This window comes from Chelonoidis abingdonii, chromosome 15 (genome assembly GCF_003597395.2).
Source record: "Chelonoidis abingdonii isolate Lonesome George chromosome 15, CheloAbing_2.0, whole genome shotgun sequence".
In the NCBI taxonomy this organism is placed as follows: Eukaryota; Metazoa; Chordata; order Testudines; family Testudinidae; genus Chelonoidis; species Chelonoidis abingdonii.
Genome location: NC_133783.1, coordinates 52,298,266 through 52,321,474, shown reverse-complemented (window position 1 = coordinate 52,321,474; position 23,209 = coordinate 52,298,266). Strand labels below are relative to the sequence as shown.

The following is a 23,209-nucleotide window of genomic DNA, read 5'->3' as shown; positions in this document are numbered from 1 at the left end:
GCAGGACTTGCTATGAAGTCTGTCTTGTGTAGCCAACAGCAAGGATTGTTTGAAAACAAAGTATTGCTGGATTCCTATAGGTAAGACTGGAACCACCATCAGAGTAGGCTTATGGGTTGGCCTGGCAACTGGAGCAATGTCCATTTAGTTTCTTTCCCCAGTTGCTGGATTGTTATATACCCTGTGTTTTCATGTACTAATGCTACATACAGTAAAGCTGTATCTTGTGCAACTGTACATTACACACAGTAAAATAACAGGATAATATTAGGGGCAGATTGGCAGGTCATGTGCAGATACGCAGGGGACAGTACACAAGGAGTATTCTTTAACCCTGGGGCCAGCAGAAAGGTTACAGATTAGTTAAGTTTCCATGAGAGTCAATCTTTCACCTCTAGGGATGGTCCTTATCGGTTAGGTTTGAAGCAGGCTGGTGGAACAGCATAGGGAAAGGTTCCAAGTCTCCACGGGCTGTCAATCTAGCTCCTAATGTATTATATAACTGTCATTTCATTTATCCTAAATCAGTATTCTGTCAGCCATAAAATGAAATCTGCTGTATTTCTGGGACTTGGTAAATGCCATATGATTACATGTTCCTGCAGATTACTAGCTAATTACACTTCCTAGGTGCAACACTAATTACTATTTGACCTGCAAAATCAGTTCTTGGGAAGCCGAGTGGAAACAGGTCTCGGAGGGAATCCCAACAATTATGTGGGAATTAAAATGTAATTATCTCACCAACGCATGGTACCAGGGTAGCAAACACTTTGGGCTCAATCCCGAGCTCCTGACTCAAGCAAAACCCCCTTTATTATGATAACTTCTTACCCAGCCCATGAGCATATTGATGGGAATTTTGTCTGAGGAAAGAGTCCAGGATTGGGTCCTGGATTATTACATTTCAGACTGATATTTGTATTATGAAAAATAAAGTGCTACTGTAATAGGATCCTCATTCTTACCTCATTAAGACAGAGTTCTGTGTCTACAGAGTCATTGGATTTCCGCTTCTGTGCCTATAGACAAATGCAAAAGTTACACAGTATAGATGTATATTTGAACACATAATATGGATATTTCTGCTTGAAGAAGCTCTTCTTGATTGTTCTGTTTCACATGAACATGCCTCTCTAGTAACTGAGTAGGAATGAAAAGCAAATAGTAAAATAACGGTCTTGAAGTAACAATATAATCTCAATGCTTGTCTTCATAGAGCCTTAGCGGATGGCAAGCTGAGGTGTGACTCTACAGAACAGTAGCTAGCCATTATATTTCAAATGGTAGTTCATCAAAACACACAAAGGAACTTTTAATGTGCAGTAGCTGGGTCCACATAGCCAGTTAGTGCATGGCAAACTAGTGCACTGCAGATTTACTGCCTGGTTTACAGCGCATTAAATACCCATGTAGACAAGTCCTTTCAGTTTTAATCCCCACTGTGAATTTAAAATACAAATTTTGAAAAAGCCAGTAAGGATAAGGGCATAAGGCACTCAGCTATTATCATGATGAGTGCCATAGAAATGCCTACATATAAATCAAGTCAGTAATCAATGGTCTATGTAAAAGGCACGTACAGTCCTGGTAGAGAAAAATGGAATATGATCATGCTTTCAGTAAATATTAACTAACACTAGTGCATCTTAACTAGAAAATATAGACTTTGACCAGTGTATTCTTAACAGTTAGGAAAATATACACCATATTTCAAAATGTTTTACTTCTGCTAATAGTTAGAATTTTACCCAGATGTTAAGATGGTCAATAAAATTTTTTTAAAATAAAAATATATTAATTTCTGTGTCGTGCTACAGCCACAAAGCCAGTTCTGGAAAGTTACCAGATTATGCAAACAGAACAACATTTACTTCCTTTAACGAATGTACCTATAAATCAAACTGAAGTCAGAGGATCAGGGGGATTGGATACCAGGTGCCCCACCTCACTGGTGAGTGCTCCAACCACCAAATTATATAGTCATTCTCTCTCTCTCTCTCTCTCTCTCTCCCCATCTCATTTTTCCCCCATTATTTACCTACAGTGAAAGAACTTTAACAGGAGAACCTGAGGGGGCACCTCATCAGAATATCCCATGGCCCAGTGGTTAGGGCACACACCTGTGAGGTTGCAGATCCCCGTTCAAATTCCTTTTCCCCCCTCATGCAGAGTGGGGACTGTAATCAGAGGTTTCTAACATCTCAGGTGTGTATCCTAACCACCAGGCTAAAAGTTATGAGGGATGTCATCCTGAGTTTCATTTTCTGTTAGTTTGTCTGCAGGAGCCTATTCAGTAGGTGAGTTCTGAGCATGGATACTGGTTGGGTTCCACAGGGGAGTTAGGGAGAGGATCCCCAGTCTGTGCATTGTTCTGGGGCTTAGGTGTGGGACTGCAGTGCATATGTGCAGACGTAGAAACACAGGCACCTACTGAACTTTTACCTCAACAATTTCAGTGCTGAGCAAGTTTTGGCACCTACAGGGTTCAGCAGCAGCAGCTGAGGTTTTTGTGAATCCCAGTGGGGCCCGATTCTCGGATTCAGGCACTGAAAGTGGTAGGTAGGCACCTAAGTCTTTTATGAGTCTAGCCTCTAGCTGAAAAAATAAAACCCTGGCAGTGAATTTTGAGTGCTATTTGGCTAGATTAGAAATGACTTTCTCTGGTGACTGCAATGCTGATTTCACTCCTCATTGACTTGCCACAAGGGGAAACATGAAAAGCAAGTGGAACCTAATCCTGCATTTCTTTTTCAACACATCCTTCCACTGAATCAAATGGGAACGTGGAGATCCAAAGAACATGGGATGGGATCGTTGGTTTTTACAGTATAAATTATGGAAGGCCTTCGTTGAGATTTTCTACCTTCTTGCCACGTGCTAGATACCCAAGCTCTTATAGACCCTTCTGTCTACTGCCCATGTGTATTTCCTAGTAGCTATGCCTGTCTTGGGTTACAGAATACTGTACCATTTAGGACATTACTAATTTCTAATTAGCTTCTGCTCTATACAAAGGATTAAATTTTATCTTTTCTTAAGACTTAATATAGTTCTCAAAAATGAAAAAAGAGAGAACAAGGTCATGTTCCTCTTCCACTACACTCATCTTGAAAAGAAACATAACCAGTGCAGCACAGAAAGTATATTTGCATTTTAGAAAAAAACTGTTTTTAGGGTGAAATCAACAATTATCAGGTAGAATCCAAAATCAACAGCAAAAACTTTTCAATAATTTTGATCATTATTCACTAAGTTTAAACTGAGAAGAGTGATCTATATATTTAATGAGGAGCATTTTAACCACAATTAATACATTTATTCACCTGCTTCAAATAGAACAGATGTTCCTTGATCCTTTGGATTTTAAAAAAGTAATTTTAATAATAAAGTGGCCTTTTCTCCCATCAAAGTGTAAGGGATAATGTTTGTAATTCAAAAATAAAACAACACTATACCTTCTTTATTTTTTGTAGTGGGCTGGGGGGGGCAGGGCTGGGCTGGCTGGGGCTGCGGGTCGGGAGTGAGGGGCACCGGCAGAGCTTCAAATAGAACAGATGTTCCTTGATCCTTTGGATTTTAAAAAAGTAATTTTAATAATAAAGTGGCCTTTTCTCCCATCAAAGTGTAAGGGATAATGTTTGTAATTCAAAAATAAAACAACACTATACCTTCTTTATTTTTTGNGGGGGGGGGGGGGGGGGGGTGTGAGTTTGCAGGAAAAAAATTACCTTTGAGGCTTTATCTGCCAAGTTTCAAACTGGAAGAGTAGATTTTTACTGCTGAGTTATAAACCTGAAAAAATGGTTATAATGGAAATGCTGGCATAGGCTACACTACAATAATACAATAGTGTATCACTAAATCACATGTAATTTTGCAGGTGGAGGGGGCAGGGAAAGAACCTGTGGGCAGAAGAGTGCACTATGGGAAGCTTATATCAGTAATTACATCCTAAAGGGAAAATTCTTCCTGCCCTACACAAAGAGAAGAGAACACAACAAAACAGATGGTGCTGTGCTTCACAGGAAAGGAGTGCTTTACTTGGGGAGCCAAGTCAGGACTCGCACACTACTGAGAGTCTTGATGCACATGTACCCACGCACAAAAATGAGAAATGGTGTGGAGCCCCATTATCTGTTTATCTATAAAATATCCCAAAATCTCATACAAGATAAAGAGGTTTGCATCCCTTGCATGCTGCAGAGTGCAGTTCTGGCAGGGGAAATTCTGCACCTCAAGATGCAGGAGGCTTTGGGGGAACACAGCTGTGTCTTACACAGGCTACTGTAAATGCCATCCCCAGCCTCAAAGATCTCCTCAGGACAGTGCAATTCCATGCCTGGTACACAGGAACAGGTTTGTCCCTAAGGTATTAAGAGTAGCCTTTTCAGTCAGAGTAAAGATAAAATAAAACACACAAATGACTAATAAGATGACAGTAGAACTTCAGAGTTACAAATAACAGAGTTACAAACTGATCAGTCATCCATACACCCCATTTGGATCAGAAGTGTGCAGTCAGACAGCAGAGACCAAAAAAAAAAAAAAAAAGCAAATACAGCACAGTGCTGTGTTAAATGTAAACTATTAAAAAAATACAAGGAACGTTTAAAAAAGGATTTAACAAGGTAGGAGGAAACTGTTTCTGTGCTTATTTTATTTAAATTAAGATGGTATAAAAGCAGCATTTTTCTTCGGCATAGTAAAGTTTCAAAGCTATATTAAGTCAATGTTCAGTTGTCAACTTTTGAAAGAACATTTTATGAGTTATGAGCATTTCAGAATTACGAACAGCCTCCATTCCCGAGGTGTTTATAACTCTGAGGTTCTCCTGCATATTTCAAAATTAAACTTATTTTCAGGCTTCACATAAGGCCTGAGCCTGCCATAAGAATGTTCATGAGAATTTTTTTTACTGACTGAAATGAGAGCAGAATTGGGCTTGTAAAATAATCAATGGAAAAGAAGTTTTAAAATAATTCTAAAGAAAAGAGGTCTGGGATCTGTGTTACTGGCTAAAATTAAATCTGCTAACGATTCATACACTCAGCTGTAATCTACTGCTGAATGTAGAATGAATAGTTACAGGTAATAGACTGACTGACCTAAAAAACCTCCAGATTACACCTTTTCCTTTTGATACTATAAAAACAAACAGTAACTTTGTTTAACTACAGTTCTTAAAGCCCATCCCGCAAGGAATGATTAAGAACGTTTGAGATGGGTTGACTGATAACTGTGGCTTTGCAGGAAACTCCTGTATGGTTGGACTCAGAAATGCTGGCCAGTCTTAAGAAGCTGCCTCAGTTTTGTCTTTTGTCATCAGTCTTGTGCTGAGTTACCCTTTTATATTTTGTAAAATGGGCCCCTTAATTTTGTAACTAACCTAGTTACTGTGGTAGAAAAGAAAAGATTCATATTTAAGAATTTGAACAGTCATGAACTCTGATGAAATTTTCATTACACTGCACATCTGTCAGGAGTCTTAGTTTAGCTTGGGCAGTCTTAGGGTTTTAAACCACTCCCTCCACCCCCCAAAAGGGACCATGCCCAAGCCAATGTCCTGAGGCCAATGTTCTGGCTGGTACAGAAACCTTCCCAGCCCATTTTGGAAAAGAACTAGTGCCTCAGGCCCAGCAGAGAGCTGACAGATGTTCTTCCTGGAGGGGAAGGAGAACCAGAGCTAGCAGAGCAACTAGCTCTTTCCCTGGAAGGCACGTGGTACTGCTACATAGCTTATGTCCATATTACAGCTGGGAGCAAGCTTGAGCTAGCACACTGAAAACAATAGTGTGGATGTTGCAGCTTGGGCTCTCAAGCCCACTCAACCCCATGGGTCTGAGCTTGGGAGGCCACCGATTTTCTGGCTTACATACAATGTAGTGTTCATATAGGTTATTCAACGTACGCTAGAGGTCCACTTGTGGACTGTCCCAAACCAAAGTGAGTTTTAATTTGGGAAAAGAAGGGAGCAATGGGGTACTCAGCCTGAAGAGTAAGAGGCACAGAATGAGCAGCTGATCCTGCACACCAGTACTTCTCTGATAGTTTGGTCTTTAGGTTTCATGAGGGAATATGTACTTTACAGGCCTCATTCCTTAGATACTATGGTGATAAGCAATATAGCTATAAGTAAGACAGATACATATATTTCATCCTTTTTTCAGGTCATTTTAATGGGTGTGGCTTTGCCATCCTTTCAAATTCTTGGCTAGCTATAAGCGTATTAACAAGGAGAAGAAGAAATCTCCCCAAACATCCTCTGGCTGACCCCACTCCTGAAATATTCATAACAAATGACATTATGTGTTCTTTTTGTTCTTTTCTAGTGTTGATTAGAGATTTACTATGCAACCAACCTGTTTTCCTAACAGCAGGACACAAACAATAAACAGAAAAATGCACAGAGTGTAAAAATGCAATCAGTTTAACTCTTCTGCGCTCACTAAGTGCTAGCTGCATCTATCACACTTGTCAATAGTATTTTCTTATTAGTACAGTGGTACAACAGTATGCTGGAATATAAATTACTTTTAACGGGAAAACAAGCAAAGTGCACGTCAGAGACAGTATACTAAAATAAGGATCTAATTCAGCATACAATAAAAGACGATTACTCACCTTTGTAACCGTTGTTTTTTGAGATGTGTTCCTCATTTCCATTCCAATTAGGTGTGCGCGCCGCGTGCACGTTCGTTGGAAGATTTTTACCCTAGCAACACTCGGTGGGTCAGCTGGGTCACTCCCTGGAGTGGCGCGGTTATGGCACCGGATACATACCCTTGCCGACTCAAAGGCCCTTCAGTTCCTTTTTGATGGCTACTCCAACAGAGGGAAAGGAGGGCGGGTTTGGAATGGATATGAGCAACACATCTCGAAGAACAACAGTTACAAAGGGAGTAACCGTCTTTTCTTCTTCAAGTGCTTGCTCATATCAATTCCAATTAGGTGACTCCCAAGCCTTACCTAGGCAATGGGGTTGGAGTGAAATGTTTCAGAATGTAAAACTGCTGAGCCAAATGCTGTATCATCTCTAGACTGTTGCACTAATGCGCAATGTGATGCAAAGGTCTGAATCGATGACCAAGTAGCTGCCCGACATATCTCCTGGATGGGAACACGGGCCAGGAAGGTGGCAGATGAAGCTTGAGCCCGAGTAGAATAGGCAGTGGGGTGGCTAGCCGGAACGCGAGCCAAATCATAGCAGGCATGGATGCAAGACGTCACCCAAGATTAAATTCGCTGAGAGGAAACCAGAAGGCCCTTCATCCGGTCTACCACAGCTCAAAGAACTGAGGCAACTTTTGAAAGGGTTTCGTTCTTTCAATATAAAAGGCGAGAGCTCTGCGGACATCTAGGGAGTGCAGCTGTTGTTCCTGACGCAATGAGTGCGGCTTCGGGAAGAAGACCAGCAGGAAGATGTCTTGATTGACATGAAAGGCAGACACCACCTTAGGGAGGAAAGCCGGGTGTGATCACAGCTGTACCTTGTCCTTATGAAACACCGTATACGAGGGATCTGCTGTCAGGGCCCGAAGCTTGGATACCCGCCTTGCCAAAGTAATAGCGATGAGGAAGGCTGTCTTCCAGGAGACGTATAGAAGCGAGCAGGTGGCTAGTGGTTCAAAAGGAGGACCCATACGCTTGGCTAGAACCAGATTAAGGTCCCAGGTAGGGGTAGGGCGTCTAACCTGAGGGTACAAATGTTCCAAGCCCTTGAGGAACCTTGAAACCATGGGGCGAGAGAAGACTGATCGCTCATTCTCCCCTGGGTGGAAGGCGGAGATGGCTGCCAGATGCACTTTTATGGAAGAGACCGCTAGGCCGTGTTCTTTCAGGGACCAGAGGTAGTCCAGGACAGCAGGAACTGGTACCTGCGTGGGGACAGAGCTACGATGAGCACACCAGCAGGAGAAATGCTTCCACTTGGCCAGATATGTCAACCTAGTGGAAGGCTTCCTACTGCCCAAGAGTACCTGTTGGACGAGACAGAGCAATGTAACTCGGACCAGTTTAACCACGCAGAAACCATGCTGTGAGGTGAGGAGACTGTAGGTCTGGATGGTGAAGTCTGCCGAAGTCCTGAGTTATGAGATCCGGCTAGAGTGGTAGGGGAATTGGGTCTGCCACTGAGAGGTCAAACAACATGGTGTACCAGTGCTGCCTTGGCCACGCTGGAGCGATAATGATCAGGTGGGCGCTGTCCCTGCGGAGCTTGAGGAGGACCCTGTGAACCAGCGGGAACGGTGGAAAGCCATACAGTAGACAGTTCGTCCACGGTATCAGGAATGCATCTGAGAGGGAGTGCGGGGAGCGCCCCTGGAAGGAACAGAACACATGGCATTTCTTGTTTGCGCGAGAGGCGAAGAGGTCTATGTGGGGAAAAACCCCACTTCCAGAAAACAGAATGGATGACGTCCGGAAGAACTGACCACTCGTGAGACAGAAAAGATCTGCTGAGGTGATCTGCCAGAGTGTTCTGAACTCCTGGGAGAAAGGAGGCTACCAGATCAATTGAATGGGCTATGCAAAGGTCTCGGAGCTGAATGGCTTCCTGACAAAGGAGGGAGGAGTGTCCTCTGCCCTGCTTGTTTATGTAAAACATGACCATTGTGTTGTCTGTGAACACTGATACACTACGGCCTTGGAGATGCTCTCGAAACACCTGGCACGCTAGATGAACTGTCCTCAGCTCCTGCCCATTGAGGTGTAAGGTTAGTTCTTGAGCTGACCAGAGGCCTTGAGTGCGAGGCCCTCGAGTTGGGCGCCCCAACCCGGAGATGATGCATCCGTGGTTAGGGCTATCGAAGGTTGCGGTGGGTGGAATGGCATCCCTGCACAAACCAGACACCAGGTTAGAGAGCCTAAAACATTCGGGGGAACAGTGAGTATCGAGTCCAGGCTGTCCCGGCCCAGCCAGTATATTGAGGCAAGCCAGGTTTGAAATGGACAGAGGCGTAGCCTGGCATGTTTGGTCACGAAGGTGCAGGTGGCCATGTGACCGAGTAGGCTGAGACAAGCGCGAGCCGATGTTGTTGGGAAGGTTTGGAGGCCTTGAATAATTGTAGCCATCGCCTGAAAACAAGGCTGCGGCAGGCAGGCTCTGGCCAGAGTGGAATCCAGAATCACCCCGATGAAGTTTATTCTCTGCATGAGTATCAGAGTAGACTTCTCTATGTTGATCATCAGGCCTAGGCTCCTGAAGAGGTCTTTGACGATGTACAGGTGATGTCTCACTTGTGACTCAGAGGTCCCTCGAATGAGCCAATCACCAAGACACGGGTAAACATGCACCTGACGATGCCAGAGGGAGGTGGCTACTACGGCCATGCACTTTGTGAATACTGTCGGAGATGCAGAAAGGCCAAATGGAAGGACCGTGAACTGAAAATGTTGATGGTTCACCACAAAACGGAGGTACTGTCTGTGTGGTGGGTAAATTGCGATGTGGAAATACGCGTCCTTCATATCGAGGGTGGCATACCAGTCTCCGGGATCCAAAGATGGGATAATGGTCCCCAGGGATACCATGAGAAACTTCAACATTATCATGAATTTGTTGAGTCCTAGCAGGTCTAGGATCAGTTGTAGACCTCCCTTTGCCTTGGGGATTAGGAAGTATCGGGAATAAAAGCCCTTGCCCCTCAGGTCTTTTGGTACCTCCTCTATGGCTCTAATGATTAGGAGCAAGTGGACCTCTTGTAAGAGGATTTGCTCATGAGAGGGGTCTCTTAAGAGGGATGAGGAGGGAGGGTTGGAAGGTGGGGTTGAAACAAACTGAAGGTGGTATCCCAACTCCACTGTGCGCAGGACTCAACAATCCTAAGTTAGGTGGGACCACGCAGGAGGAAATGGGAGAGATGGTTGTAAAAGGGAAGAGAAGGATCCGGGAAAACGACTGGTGGGCTGTTCTCGGGCGTCCCATCAAAAGTTCTGTTTGGGCCCCACCGGTGGTTTGGGGGGGCCTGATTTTGCCCCCCTTGGGAGCCAGACTGCCTCCGTCGATTCCCTCAGCCACGCCTTCTGCTGAAGTCCTGTCGTGGCCTAGGTGGGGGGTAAGTACGATGAGGCTGGGACCGGAAGGTCCTGCGCTGGGTCACTGGTGTGTGCATCCCAGCGAGTGCATTATTACACGATTGTCCTTCAGACTTTGCAATCTGGGATCAGTCTTGTCTGAGAAGAGCCCCTGGCCTTCAAAGGGCAAGTCCTGAATATTTTGTTGTAATTCAGGAGGAAGGCCTGATACCTTGAGCCAGGAGATACGCCTCATCGTCAATCCTGATGCCAGAGTCCTGGCTGCAGAGTCCGCTGCATCCAGAAAAGCTTGGAGGGAGGTTCTCACCACCTTCTTATCCTCCTCAAGCAGGGCTGCAAATTCCTGGCGGGACTCCTGGGGAAGAAGCTCCGTAAACTTCCCCAAGAACGTCCAAATGTTATAGTTATACCTATTTAGGGTGGCAAACCAGCAAGCCCTCCTAAGTTGAAGGCCCCCAGCCAAATATATTTTGCAGCCTAGGAGGTCCATGCGCCTAGCCTCCTAGGACTAGGGAGCAGGAGCTTGCTGGCCATGACGCTCCCTCTCGTTTACCGATTGAACTACCAGGGAGCAAGGAGGTGAGTGTATGTAGAGATACTCATACCCCTTGGAGGGTACCATGTATTTTCCCTTTACTCCCCTGGCTGGGGGCGGGGGGGAACAAGGCCAGGGATTGCCAAATGGTGTCCACGTTTGCTTGAATAGTGCGGATAAACGGCAGGGCCATTCTAGTAGGTGCATCTGCAGATAGGATGTCCTCTACAGGGTCCTCTATTTCAGGTACCTCCTTCACCTGCAGACTCATATTCTGCGCCACCCATCTCAAGAGGTCTTGAGGTGCCCTTAGGTCAATTGGGAGAGGGCCGGAGGAGGATGTTCCTGCCACAGCCTCGTCTGGTGAGGAGGAAGAGGAGAGGCCAGGGACAAGAGGGTCCTGTGGGGGCTCCTGTTCTTGAGGAGCAGCATCAGACTCAGGTGGGACCTGGGTGTCTACAGATGGTACTAAAGCCTCATCCATACCCATGGGAGGGGGCGGCTTACGGTTGCCTCTGATGCCCGGTGTTCTGACAGGGCAGACCTTGGTGCAACTGAGGGAACACCTTGGGCTTCGTGGTACGCCCACGGTGTCCAGAAAGACCACTGATGGGGTCCTTGCTCGTGGCTCTGGCTCTCAGGAAACATATGGCTGGGGACATCCGAGTCACGATCCTGTGGATAGGAAATGCTACCAGACTGTAATGACACCGAGGTGTGTCTCGATGGCTGAAGCGGTGCTGATAGACCCTGAGAGAGAGCCACGTCTCGGGTTGGTCTTTCCCGGGACGGCACCGGGGAGTGGTACTGGGAGCTGTAACGGTACTGTGAGGGAGACTTGGACCTATGACTGAAGTGGTGCTGGGAGGTTGACCGGGATCTAGAGTCCCTTCGCCTGGAGCAGCTGCGAGATGAGCGGTGCTGTGAACGATGCCGGGAGTCGGATCGGTACCGTGAGTATCTGGCAGGCGAACGGGAGGCCGAGCGGTGCCGTGAGTGCGAGCGGTACCGCGATGGAGAGCGGTGCCGGGACTGCGATCGGCGGCGTGACCGAGATCTTGAACGATGCCTCTCGGCGGCTCCCACGGAGGGCGGCCTCAGCAAGGCAGGCTTGCCAATAGATTGGATGACCCGCACTGGCGGTGCCGGGGGTTGAGGCAGCGCGGTCTCTGTCATTGTGATCAACTACCGTGCCATGGAGAAGGTCTCTGGCATGGATGGGAGAGTGAGCTCGACCACGGCGTGAGCCGGGAGCTTTCGGACACCGGAGTCAATGGCCCTCGCGGGACTGGAATCAATGGTGCCGCATTCTGCGGTGCCGCACTCGGTGGTGCCGCAGCAGATGACGGTGCCGGGCGATCTGTCATGGATGGGCACTCCTTCTGTGGTGTGGGTGGTGCCGAAGCAGCTGGAGCACTGTGTTGCTTCCTGGGCCACGGGGACAGGGAGTGGTGCCGACCAGCCGTCAGTGCCGGTGAGGGTCGGTGCCGTGGCTCCTTCGCGGTACTGGAGCGGTCCGGAGCCGAAGGAGGCTCCTCACAGATGCAGGCTGTTGAGAGCTCGGTACCGATGTTGCAGGGCTAAGTGCTGTCTCCATGAGGAGCTGTTTCAGTTAAAAGTCCCGCTCCTTCTTCATCCTCGGTTTAAATGACTTACAGATGCGGCACTTTTCAGGAAGGTGGGATTCCCCTAGGCACTTGAGGCAGGAGTCGTGGGGATCCCCTATTGGCATCGGCTTTTGGCACGCTGAGCACGGTTTGAATCCCGGTGACCTGGGCATTAGCCCAGCACCGGGGTGGAGGAAAGGGGCTAATCCCCAATCCCCCCTCAACTATATACACTAACTATATACACCAATTTGCGACTGGATAGCGTAGTGGTTAAGAGCGCTGCCCTTTGATACAGGAGACCGCCCTTTGACACGAAAGACCGGGGTTCAAATCCTGGTTGGTACCTAACTGTCCAGTAGGGGTCCTTGGGCAAAAGACCCCCTAATGCTTCACCTGCCTACCTCAAAAATATGAGAGTGACACGAACTAGGAGAGTCATGCCAGCTCGGACGTCGCCCGGATTAACAAGGTCCGCGCCAGATGTTGAGGAACCAGGACATATCTGATCGCATAAAGTGGGACTAACTGGATAACAAACCAATATCATGACAAGACAAGAGGACACCTGGAATTGATGGAACACCGCACTACTCATACAGTAGACCGTAATGAGAGAGGATATATGAAACGTATGAGGGACTAGGATGGACAAAAGACCTCATCCAGACTTACTGAGAAAACCAGCTTAGTTTAACTTTGACGAGCGCTTCAACCAGAGTAATGAGGAAGCTGCTAGGCAATACGCTCTTGAGATAAGACCCAACTCGCATTACATCCCAGACTCAAGAAAGACCTGGAACAGAACAAGTGGACGTGTGCAGCCCACACCTGAAGCTGAACTTCACTGCCACCACCTCCATTGCAGAGCACAGCAGTGATATGAGGCATAAGATCAATGGAGAAACTAGCTATAGTCAAATCCTCGAGACGATTACCAAGGCTGCAGTGGAGAAGTACCATCAGATAGTATGTTAGAAGAGCAAATAGAGCCCTCATGACGAACTTACTACCGACCTGCTGACTCAGGTAACTCAAAACCAATGAACTGGTTAGGATTGGGTTCGCAGCGGAGTATATCAGTTGACACACTGAGACACCGAGCAGCTTTGGGTCTTGCTTGTCAGATTTGTTGTCAGCTATATCAATATAGAAGGACAGTGTATTTACGTTCCTAAACTGTTATAAAGAAACCTGGGAGGAATGAGGATGTGAAACACCTAGCATGCAAAAGAGAAGATGGCCTTGGCCCAGAGCAATGCCATTCTGTTTCAACGCATACGAGTGCGGGGAAGTCCCTCGCTCTTTTGTTCTATGTCACAACATTGGACACTAATCAAAACCGAACTTAGCGAAGTCAGCCCACACCTGACCCGCAGTCACAACACACAATGCACTGGGAATCCAGGAGTAATCAGCCCTCAGGATCGAGGAAAAGAAGCCACCATCCCCGCGGCTATTGGATAGCCCACCCTTCTCGAACACTAGCAAATGCCCTCGTAACCAATCCTCCTCTTTGGATGACCGCACAGGCCATGAGCCCTTCCCCAGGATAAGGCAGCCTTTAACCCCCGCTGCTGCAGCAATACCTGAACCCAAGTCGTGCTGAAGGTTTGGTCAAATCACTGAGTTCATGGTGGAGTTTACAAGCAACACTAGTTTGTAGCTTTTCCTTTATGAAAACCAGGTGAGATCACACACACTCAACTGTTAAAAGAAAGTATTTGAGTTGCAAAGTGAAAACACTGAAAGTAGAAATTCAGGAAATTTAGGCGGTTATGCAAACTTACTTCTCCTCTTGTCAATATATTACATATTTGTCCCATGAGCACATGTCAGCAACAAAAACGTGTAATGACAAGGCCTGTGGTTTGTAACAGGACCCCTTTCATTCAAAACACAAAATATGGTGCCAAAGCATGGTTGGGCAAGCTAATACCTGCAAGGGCACATCGCCCACCACTAAATTAAGCTGCGACCCTTGAGCTCCGCTGGGAGCGGCTTCGCTTGCGCACTCCAGCTGGGTGTGGGCAAGGGCCCTTCGCATGCAAGCCCCAGCTCCATATGCGCCACCGCCAGGAACAGCGCATGCCCCACCTTCTGAGCCCTACGCGGGCGGGCCAAGGCACTGGCCTCAGCTCCCATCGGTTCAGTCCTGCCAGTACCGGAACCCTGCGCGCAAAGGGCAGCGGGGGGAAGAGCACCTGCAATACCCCAGCACAGAGCCACCCCTTCCTGTAATCTGAATGCTTGGGCCTACGAATGATCAAAAGAAGAAGCAAACAATATGTACCACACCCTGGAAAATGAGGTTGAGGATACAGATCAAGGCGTACCTCGCCTAGATCCGCAAGTAGATGAGCAGAACAGGGGATACAGCGCGCTCCCAGTGAGACTGGCGAGAGGTAATGCAACTACCAGAAGGGCGTAGAAAGCATTGCTAACCCGCGATAATGATCAGCCAGTCGGTCACTACTGAGAAACCACATACATAGCCCAGTGATGACCCCACCTTGGACACCGAGCTAAGACCCCCACCATCCTAGATACCCTAAACGACCACGCCTCATCACCATACACAAATAGCTCACAAGACACTATCGCGATATAAACCCCCATCCCCCAGCTCCGCCCCAACCCCGTACGAGGCTACTCCGCTGAACCTGACCAGGAGATACACTAGAGAAGAGCAGACGGCAGCGCCAAATAACACGTAAAGATGCCCTCAGTTCTCACAACACCAGCACCACTCCTGAACATCATCTCATGTGTCAGCGCTCACACCACTAGGCCCAGCGATCCGCCCGCAACACCACCAACTCATATACCGCAGCACTCCCCATTTGGGAGCTTTCGAATCCCCAGCAGGCGAGCGCACAGAAACAGACACAAATCAGAATATCCAGCTGGATGGGTGACCACTACGAGTACTCGAAAAAGTGTAAGATGCCCACACAGAGAAGAACCATAAACCACGCCAGGTGTCTAAAGGAGCAAAGAAAAGATGGCTGGCAGGACCTGAAAACATGGAGGTACAGATGTTCAATGCCTTCTCTTGCGAACAAGAACAGAACGCAGTCCGGCCATCGCAACTATACAACATGGAAGAGTATCAGAACACGTCTGTCAGACACGAGGGCAGGACTGCGGAAGAACATCAGAGAGCTAGAGAAAAGCAGAAGTGTGCAGCTCTGTAATGGTCGAATATGAGCCGCCATCATCCAAGATGCACACATCTAACTGAGCTTAAGAGACCAACTACACACAGTGTCATCCAGTGCACATGATATCCGCTCAGCAGGCCTACACTAAATGGAGCCCAGCTCGGCTGAAATAGCAGCTACGCTCCGCAACCACACATCTATCGGCATAAACACATCAGGCGAAGTGCCACCGTAGCTGGTGATATACACTCATTTCCGGGGTGAAAAAGACTCCCCCTGCAAGGTGAACCAGAAACTCCTATTCGCAGACATCCACGCGGGAAGCTCGCGAATAGCTAAGAAACGCTCATGGCCTACACCCAGACCTATCAGTAGGCTGAAACTCAGGCATCACATTCATAGGGCACCGTAAGACCAGAGGTAACATGGTCGCTAGGCAGAGGAACCATATATAATAGGGAAGCCTAAGCATCATGAGCAGCGGGAATCTCCACTTAGTAACGCGTGGCCGGTCACGCGAGGGCAGCTGGAAAAGCGTGAACCACCGAAAGATATCCTCAGACCAGTCAGCGCGCCAGTTAGTACTATACCATGAGGTAAAGAATAAAAATCGTCCATCGCAGCAGCACACAGGGGAGCGCAAGAATCGAGATGCAGAACCAAATCTGAGCAGCAGCCTCCGGATTGACATACGACAAGATACCCGAGTGAAGAGCCTAGAAACAGACCATTAGAGCAAATGAACACATATGATCATTAAAGACACAACAGTAGCGAACTAGTGGCATATGTCTCGCAACATTGAATATATAGTCAAAGTGCAAAAAAACAGGACATTACAAAGCACCCGCGACATTAGTACGACTCCATGGAGCGCAATCCTCTCCACCTGAAGACGAACTACAAAACAAGGAAGGATAGCCCATCATCAGGCAGCTGAGCAAAAGGATAACCATAATTAGTCATTAGGAAGCGTGAACAGGAGAACTTACCATATCAAACGGCAGGATTAGCTCACCTACTGTCCACCATCATAGCCCCAGCACATGAAGGATGACAGGCAGCTATATCCCGACATAGCGCTGCCTGAGTTTCCTGAGGCGAAGGCGTACACAAACCTCGCCCTGCAATCACGCGATAAAATGCTTCCACTAAGTCCTACTTAGCAAGGAAGTAAAGTCAGAAGGAAGAGCTACGGAAAAACACACCTTAAAGATCTATGACAAACTGTCCTCCTTACTACTAGGAGTGTCACAAATAAACATATATGACAGGCCCAAAGGGAATTTTAACTCATGCATCAGGTCGAGAAGTCAGGCCTACCTTAGGACAGACAAGCAAAACGTAAGCCCCATCACAGCTCACCTTTCACTGACACTACTAATGGATGAGACTTCACAGTCTGATGCCCTTTATTAAAATGAAATAGCTTGGAGTGAGCGAATTCACCTCTCGTCGATACAAGCAGTATAAATAATTGTGATCCATGTACTCTTCTAGTGACAGGTAACATCATAATGGACGAGAAATGATCTTCTCTGACCCTAATACAGATTGTGTGTTTGCCGAGCCAAATAGCGGGCCAGAGCCTCATACTATGCTATAGAGCAGAGTAAAACTAGGGAAATGGTGCATACAATGGGCCATCTGCGTGGTTTACGGCGAACAGGTAGTGAGACCGCTGGATGGCGCGCTCAGTCAGACCGAACAGAGGGCCTGCGAGAGAGAGTATGTAGTCACACAGACGATCGACTAGGCGAGCAAGACTCACGAGCAGCCCGGCGGGCCACATACAGATAATATCAGGGGACGCGCAGCTTACAAAGTTACCGGTCCTACTCTAACATTGGCAGCGTCCCACAGTACACGTGAAACCGCACAGATGAGGAGGCAAAGGAATGACAGCAACATCCAAGTATCATCAAAGGATACAAAGAGCAGGTCCTGACAGAGCGCAGCTCAGTGGACAGACAACAAGATCCACAGCGCATCACCCACCAGCGATACGACCGCTGGCGGGCCATAGCAAGATAACCGCTGCCGGATAAGCACGGGTTGTCAGCTGGCCAAAGGATGCAGATGATAGTGCGCGATGTGAAGACCCAGAAGCTCCTAACAATGCACATCGGAAATGTTTCACGCCAAGTCACACCCAGAGACTGTATAGTTCTCTCCTAGAAGAGTGGAGTGATGGCGTCAAGCCCTGTACCTGTGATGAAACCGGCGGAACATCCAGGAGTACATATCAGTAAGATGGCCCAAATGATGAGCTGCTGAGAGAATGCCTGAGCAGGCAGCAGACATGGAAGGAAGGAAAGCACGAAGAAAGTGCCCATGGCCGACAAGGACCCTGTTTTCTTGGGATGTACGGCATACAACAGTAGCGAGATGGACTGACATTGTGGTAAATCTCTAACTCATGGCTGGGAAAAGGGCTGGACTCAAAAGACAGCACTGAGGCACTGATCATAGCAGCACAAGGAACAGGGCACTTTTGAGCACCTATCCATCTGAAGCAGGGGTCGACGCCAACACTAGAGAGGACTCAAGGTGGGCAGCCTGTGCAGAGAGGCCTCAGACGAGCAAGTCACAACACATAGTGGAGGCAGGGAATTGTACGATGCAGGCAGGAAGCAGGCATCACTGAACAGGCACAACCAAGTGGCTGGATTAGTGTATCAGCGAACATTCTTGCACAGCGCTATGGGTAGACCCTGCCCAGGATACCATTGGGAGATTCTCCAACAGAAAAGTTGTTGTTTGAGAATAGCAAGGGACGTACCAGATTCTGTGAGGTACTTCCAGAATCCCAGAACAGGACGGAGCGTACTGGGCTACACGCAGACATCGTGGTAATGAACAAGACCAGAAGACTAACCGGTGTTGATTCAGATATCAGCTGTGCACAAGTGCAGCACACATCAGGAGAAGGAATATGAGAGTCTGGAGAAGTACCAAGGAGCCTGCTAAAAGGGAACTAGAGAGGATTGTGGAAAGTGAAGGTCATAAGTGTGTTCCACATGGTGGTAGGAGCACTCGGGGCTGTGACTCCGTAAACTCGGGGTGAGTGGCCCAAGAGATCCCAGGAACAACATCAGAGCTCTCTGTCCAGAAGAGTGCAGTGCTAGGAACAGCTAAGATACTGCGCAGAACCTTCAAACTCCCAGGCCTCTGGCAGAGGACCCGAGATTGAGGAAGACACATACCGCCCATAGGGGTGAAAGGGGAATTTTTTTTTTTTTATATATATATACCACAACTAACACTAACTACAACTGTAAAAACTTGATGTATAAACACAATTAACAGTAAAGAACAATGAGTAAGCTAGGGAAGTGGAGATCAGCAAAGCCGCGCTCCACAGTTCCAAGAACTGTCACGGGTGGTAAGAAGGAACTGAGGGGCGGATGAGTTGGCAGGGGTATATATCCAGCGCCATGATGGTGCCACTCCAGGGGGTGACCCAACCGACCCACTGAGTGTTGCTAGGGTAAAAATCTTCCGACGAACGTGCATGCGGCGCGCGCACACCTAATTGGAATCAATAAGAGCAAGCGCTCAAAGAAGAATTCTGAATTCTGTGCCTCACAGACTGGTGTAATGCTATTTATGCTTTGTAGATTCTCACCATGAAGAAACCAGATTTTTTTTTGCTCAATCAGCCCCAACGATGCTACCTTGGAGCACAAATTTTATGTGTGGTCATTTTGACCAACAGTATCATCCCATTTGGTACAGTAAGTACATTTTAATGGTAGATATTACCAAAACATTTCTGGTATCACTCTTCAATGCTAAGGAACAAAATACACAGTAAGTATCTTACAAAATACGTAGTAAGTCTTCTGTATGTGCATGTATTCCAATGCCAATAGGCAGCTGAAACCTGACTCATTTCTATAACCCTCTCTTATCAGGGCACAGAATGTTCATAAAGCCCAGGGAAGGCAGATTACCTGCAAAGTTCCCTTTCCTCCTCCGCACAGGGCATCCTGCTGTTTGTGTTTGAGTGAAATTTGTGTGCTCAAGTTTTAGGAGTAAGGTAACTAAGCCGTGTGACCACACAATAGATATCTGACTCAGGACTCTGCGGAAAACAAATTCTTCCTGACTATGCATGGTCAGATACACAGATCTACAGTTAGTTTTTGAGTGAGCACAGTACAGAATGCAATATACAGACTAAGCTGCCAAAAACAACTGACTTAGGATCTTCTGAATATCTAACCTTACATCGTGGTAGAGTAACTAGTTCTGGGTTTGCTTTCCTTTTCACTCACTCATTTAAGTTAAATTACTTCATATAGCCCTAGATTCTTGTTTCCTATTTTTAGGGGATATTGTGCCTGGTTCCTAATATTGTCTTTTTATGGATATGCCTCAAGGAAACATTTTTGCATTAAGAAAGGCAGAGAAGAAAAGAGAATAGTAAAAAGCATAGGCAGAATAACTTTTCCTAGCCTAATATCCTAACAACTTTGTCTCCTTGGATTTTTTGCCCCTCAGCTATAACACTGAACACCATGTAATCCAAAATCTAGTACTTTGGGATTTTATTATTAAAATCCATCATCCCAGTGATTCTCTACTGCCACCAACCCAGCGACTTATATACTAGTTATAAGTAGCATCTAGATATTGTGCACTATAATTCAGTTAAAGAAAACAAATGTGAATATAAAGCTAATAAAATCCTATTTGAACACAGTCATATTTTAAATTTAAATAAAGAAACTTCACGGTTGAAATCCTGAACCCATTGACTTTACTGGGGGCCGGGATTTCATCCCACATGTCTAAGCACTAGTGATACTCCTGCTTTCAGTAACCCCACATATCCCGTGAGAGTTTACACCTTAAATGCACTACTCATAAGCAAGTTCCCATTCACATTTATCACAAAATCTCTCCATAGTTTGACATGATTGTTCACAATTGGGAGTCTCTGCTTAAGAAAACTCTAGGAGTGGCATAGCAGGTCAGGATTCAGCTGCACTGAGAGCTGGGTGGGGAAGCAAGCCAGTTGCCTGCCAAGGCTGGGCTATATGATATGTACACAGCCCCATGCTGCCAATGGAGGGGAAGGCAGAGTGGGAAAACGAGGCCAGGAGTTGCCTCCACACTCCAGCAGCAGGACCAGAGGAAAGGCAACTTGCATTTCTACAACCAGGAGGCGAAAGCAAGCTGGCTTGTTTGAACATCTGTCTGTGGACAGACCTGAGCAGCTGTTGTGGTGCTTGTGCAAGTCGCTGTTCTCCAGAATGATGCCTGGCTTAAGCAACGGATATTAGTGCCTCTTTCTTGAGCACTACATTGACTCAGAAATGTTAAGGAGAAAAGAATTGTCATAAACATTTATCCAGAGAACCTACTGACCGAGTCTTTTTCAACAGACTAAACTGTTGAGGATTTTTGCATTTATTAACCATATAATAAATCTGTGTATATGTGCATGTGTACATACTGTGAGCATGCGCGCGCACACAAAATATAGTAGTCCACTTTAAAAACCTAACAATTCACTCAAAGAAAACCTTAGATAATTAAATAGAAGCATTCACGATATTTCCTATAGTAAGTATAGGGAAGTAAATGGGAAAACTGCAGATACTAAGATAAGATTATCTATAGCAGGGGTCGGCAACCTTTCAGAAGTGGTGTGCAGAGTCTTCAAATATTCACTCTAATTTAAGGTTTCGCGTGCCAGTAATACATTTAAACATTTTTAAAAGGTCTCTTTCTTCAAGTCTATAATATATAACTAAACTATTGTTGTATATAAAGTACATTAAGGTTTTTAAAATGTTAAGAAGCTTAATTTAAAATTAAATTAAAATGCAGAGCCTCCCGGACCGGTGGCCAGGACCTGGGCAGTGAGACTGCCACTGAAAATAATGTTTAGCATTAAATATACCATTCAGAATAAAATCACTCATTATACAGGAGGAAGGAACATTAACTTTTTAAAGAATGAAATAAAGCTTATCCAGGTGAGACTGTAACAGGAATAACCTGCATTTTCTGACAATGAGAAGGCAACAGACATTACAAGAAATCAGCCAGACGCAAAAATCCAGCATAGAAAATATCAGCCCAAACAGGTAAGGTTTTGGCAAAAAAATTATAAGCCATTGAAAACAGGCTCTTATAAATGGGAAGTGTTAGGCTACCAGCTCTGCCTGTAATAATTTATTCTTATTTTCATTAGAATAACGCTACCTTCAGTGAATCTTTCCCCATCATTTTCCAGTGAGGCATTCACACTTACCATTGGTATTCTGGATTATTAAATTCCTAGATCACTTTAATTCTTGAAAGTAAAACTAGTATCATGCTAATACTCCTTGTGGACATTTTATTTTCTACCATATACTCATGTTCCAAAGGATTTAAGTGAGGACAAAAAAAATGTTAAATCAGTCCAATAAGTCCTATCAGCTGCTCTCCATTAGTTAAGCTATCCCTTATGCATCATTCTACCCTCACTGGAGTCAATAGGACTTTGATGATTTTACTTGAATGGGAGCAGAAATGAGCCCTGAGACAGGGATGAAAACCTAGCCCCACAGAAGTCAATGGCAACACTTCTATTCACTTTAGTGGGCCAGGATTTCACCCCAAAGACTTAGTCTGTCTCTGGAATTACATGGTAACAATCCTCTCTCATACAAACAGTCTCACTGAAGTCAATGGAGCTATCTGAGTGAGTGGGAAATATTTATCAGAGTAGGAGTTTGTACAATCATATCTAATTTTCTATTTCCCATATTCTTCATGAGTTTGATCTTGCACCATATAAGTCAACAGGAGTTTTTACATTGACTTATATGGGAGCAGGATAAAACCCTATGTAACTGTCTAACATCTACTTGTATCTGCTATGAATAATTACTCAAATTTGCTGTGGGGAAAAAAGTCCGATACAACATAGTTAACTTTTTGCCACAAATAAAATGCTCACGGTATACACATGTGAGCATACAAACAAAATGAATGGGCATTTTAAATTCTTAGCAATTATGCATCATATTTTGGAAAATTATGAGTCCATGATAATCAGATTATGCAAATAATTATCAGATTATGCAAAATTATATTCACAGGAAATAATTCTGTTTTGTTTAATTGCCCAAATCAGCCACAGAAATGATGGAAAGCTTATATTCAAGCAGAATAATGTAATGCAGAAAAATGTAAGTATTATAAATAGACAAATCCTAATATTTTGCATAGGTTCCATGTATAAAAATGGCACTAATTGTCACCTCTGGCAGTAAGCCTCATCAGAGAGGCCAAGGATTTATGAGCATATGATTATAAAATTCCATAGTGTTTCAGATGTTTCTTTCCAGTTTTCTCTCTCTTTGAGATTCACTGCTCTGTCAGGACAGGAAAGATCTCATGTGCTCAGAGATTCTGTAATTCCTTGGTGGCTTCAAGATGCAATATACACAAAATTTTAACATCTTTTGGGGGGGCATATACATACTGCAGTGGAGACTTGAGTGGACTACCTGAATAGGACCTTGTTTAAAGGATTGTTGGGGCAAATGTTTTCCTGAATGTACAGGAGCTACACTAATATTTCTGCATCTTCCAAAAAATTCCCTTTAAGGCATTTGTTTATGGCTTTTTTTTTTTAAGGTGAATATGTGCATGTGTGTGCGTCTGAGTGTTTGACTGACAGCTGTGGAGAAAGGCCCGGTGTCATAAGTAGATAGGTAAGGTAAGGGTTAATTTTCTTTTACCTGAAAAGGGTGAACAAAGGGGGAACCAAGCACCTGACCAGAGGACCAATCAGAGACCTGGATTTTTTTTAAAGTCTGGGAGGGGACTGGAAACAGGGGTCTTTTTGTTTTCCTCGG

At 45.8% G+C, this 23,209-nt stretch overlaps 1 protein-coding gene across 2 annotated transcripts in view; it reads right to left on the bottom strand.

Annotated features, from left to right (window-relative positions):
• The window catches only part of GFRA1 (GDNF family receptor alpha 1), a 231,990-nt gene that overhangs the window by 2,550 nt on the left and 206,231 nt on the right, over positions 1–23,209 (bottom strand). For both annotated transcript variants that reach the window (XM_032762996.2, XM_032762997.1), the window contains one exon: positions 969–1,022. In XM_032762996.2, the coding sequence (XP_032618887.1) occupies positions 969–1,022 (54 nt within the window). The remainder of the gene's footprint in view (positions 1–968; positions 1,023–23,209) is intronic.